The following is a 1,875-nucleotide window of genomic DNA, read 5'->3' on the forward strand; positions in this document are numbered from 1 at the left end:
ACATTCTCCAAAGGTTCTCCTGTCAAAACCTCCTGTAAGAAATCCATTTCCCGTCACCATCCAGAGCGTACTGATGCATTAGGCTGACCGAGGCAGGACCCCACGACCCCGCCGCCCGCCCTGAGTGCAGGCGCTCCCTGGCCCCGCCTGCCCCGCACGGCCTCGCTGTTGCAGGGTGCTGGCTGCTCCCGACTGCGTTGGTTCTACAATCTCCATGATGCAAACTTTGAAAAGTGGCAGTTGATGGCATCAGGGCTGCATTCATCTCTTGATGGCTGATGGTTCTCCCCAAGGCACACCCGATGGGCCAGCTGCAGGAATGACAGTAATGCGTGTAATAACAGCAGCCATCTATCCGCGCTGCGGGTGGGGCGCTGCTCAGCTCACACAGCGCTCTGCTGGATGGATTCTGTGTGAGTCCACTCATACAAGGTCCTGTGTGCGTGTGTCTGCGTGTGTCTCTGCGTGTGTGTGTGTGTCTGCGTGTGTGTCTGCGTGTGTGTCTGCGTGTGTGTCTGTGTGTGTCTGTGTCTGTGTGTCTGTGTCTGTGTGTCTGTGTGTGTGTCTGTGTGTGTGTCTGTGTGTGTGTGTGTGTCTGTGTTGTGTCTGTGTGTGTGTCTGTGTGTGTCTGTGCGTGTATGTGTGTGTCTGTCTCTGTGTGTGTGTCTGTGTGTGTGTGTTTGTGTGTGTCTGTGTGTGTGTCTGCATGTATGTCTGTGTGTGTCTGTGTGTGTCTGTGTGTGTGTGTGTCTGTGTGTGTGTGTCTGTGTGTGTGTTTGTGTGTGTCTGTGTGTGTGTGTCTGTGTGTGTCTGTGCGCGTGCGCATGTGCACCCTGTCGTGTCCAACTCTTTGGCACACCCTGGACTGTAGCCCGCCAGGCTCCTCTGTCCATGGAATTTCCCAGGCAGGAATACCTGGTGCCTAGAGGAGTCAAAATCATAGACCCTGAAAGCCCAAGAAGGTTGGTTCACAGCGCCTGGGGAGGGGATGCGGAGCTCGTGTTTAAGGGAGACAGAGCGTCAGTGTGGGAAGAGGAGGGCGTTCTGGGGGAGGCTGGAGGTGACGGCTGCTCTTATTATGTTTACTATGAGGGTGTGTGTGAGAGACGCACGGATGTGTGTGTATATGTGTCTGTGTTTCTGTGTGTGTGTGTGTTTCTGTGTGTGTGTGTGTTTCTGTGTGTGTGTGAGACCCGTGTGTGTATGTGTGACCCATGGGGGAGAGGGGTGTCACCCAGGAGGTGCCCAGTTTTGTGATGAAACCACGGTTCCCTGCCCTGCAGCCGGCCTGTAACCTGGGCCCTCTCCCCACCCCCACCTCAGCCGCGGCCTCGCCGCCCTCCAGACCCCCTCAGGAGACGCCCAGGGCGCCCTTGGGAACGAGGGCAGGAGCAGCTGTGTCCCCTAGGTCCCTGGGGCGCGGCTGGCAGAGACTGCGGCGTGAGGCGGTTGAGCCCTGGATTCCGACCAAGCAGGGCAGCTGGCAGAGGCCCCCCAGGAGAGGCCCCCCAGAGTACCGGCCCTGGGCCCTGGGGGAGGGGGCGGTGCTGGGGGCAGGGACAGAAGGCCAAGGCAGAGGACGGGCCCCACGGGACGGGGCGCACCCGGACAGCCCCTGCCAGCAAGGGGAAGCGGGGCACTTTCGACCCCTCCAAGGAGGAGCCCACACCAGCACGTCTGCCCAAGGTGCCCTTGGCCCTGGGGGCACATGAGGCCCAGGCCAGGCCAGGGGGCCCGTGAGGCCCCTAGGGGTCAGCGTGGTGTCCCCAGGCAGCCCTGGCCTCTCATCCTGCTGGGCCTGGTGGTGGGCGCCCACGGCCTGCTGCCCCCAACGGCGGCGCCTCAGAGCACAGCCCCCCGCATGGAAGCCGCATC

General features: G+C 60.9%; 1 protein-coding gene across 1 annotated transcript in view; it reads left to right on the forward strand.

The window, feature by feature from the left end:
* Positions 1–1,708: 1,708 nt before the first annotated feature.
* The window catches only part of LOC104991760 (immunoglobulin lambda-like polypeptide 5), a 1,019-nt gene continuing 852 nt past the window's right edge, over positions 1,709–1,875 (forward strand). Inside the window, exon 1 of the mRNA XM_010844347.1 lies at positions 1,709–1,859. Coding sequence (XP_010842649.1) covers positions 1,709–1,859 — 151 coding nt within the window. The remainder of the gene's footprint in view (positions 1,860–1,875) is intronic.

Source organism: Bison bison, unplaced genomic scaffold (genome assembly GCF_000754665.1).
Source record: "Bison bison bison isolate TAMUID 2011002044 unplaced genomic scaffold, Bison_UMD1.0 scf7180017864200, whole genome shotgun sequence".
Classification (NCBI taxonomy): Eukaryota; Metazoa; Chordata; class Mammalia; order Artiodactyla; family Bovidae; genus Bison; species Bison bison.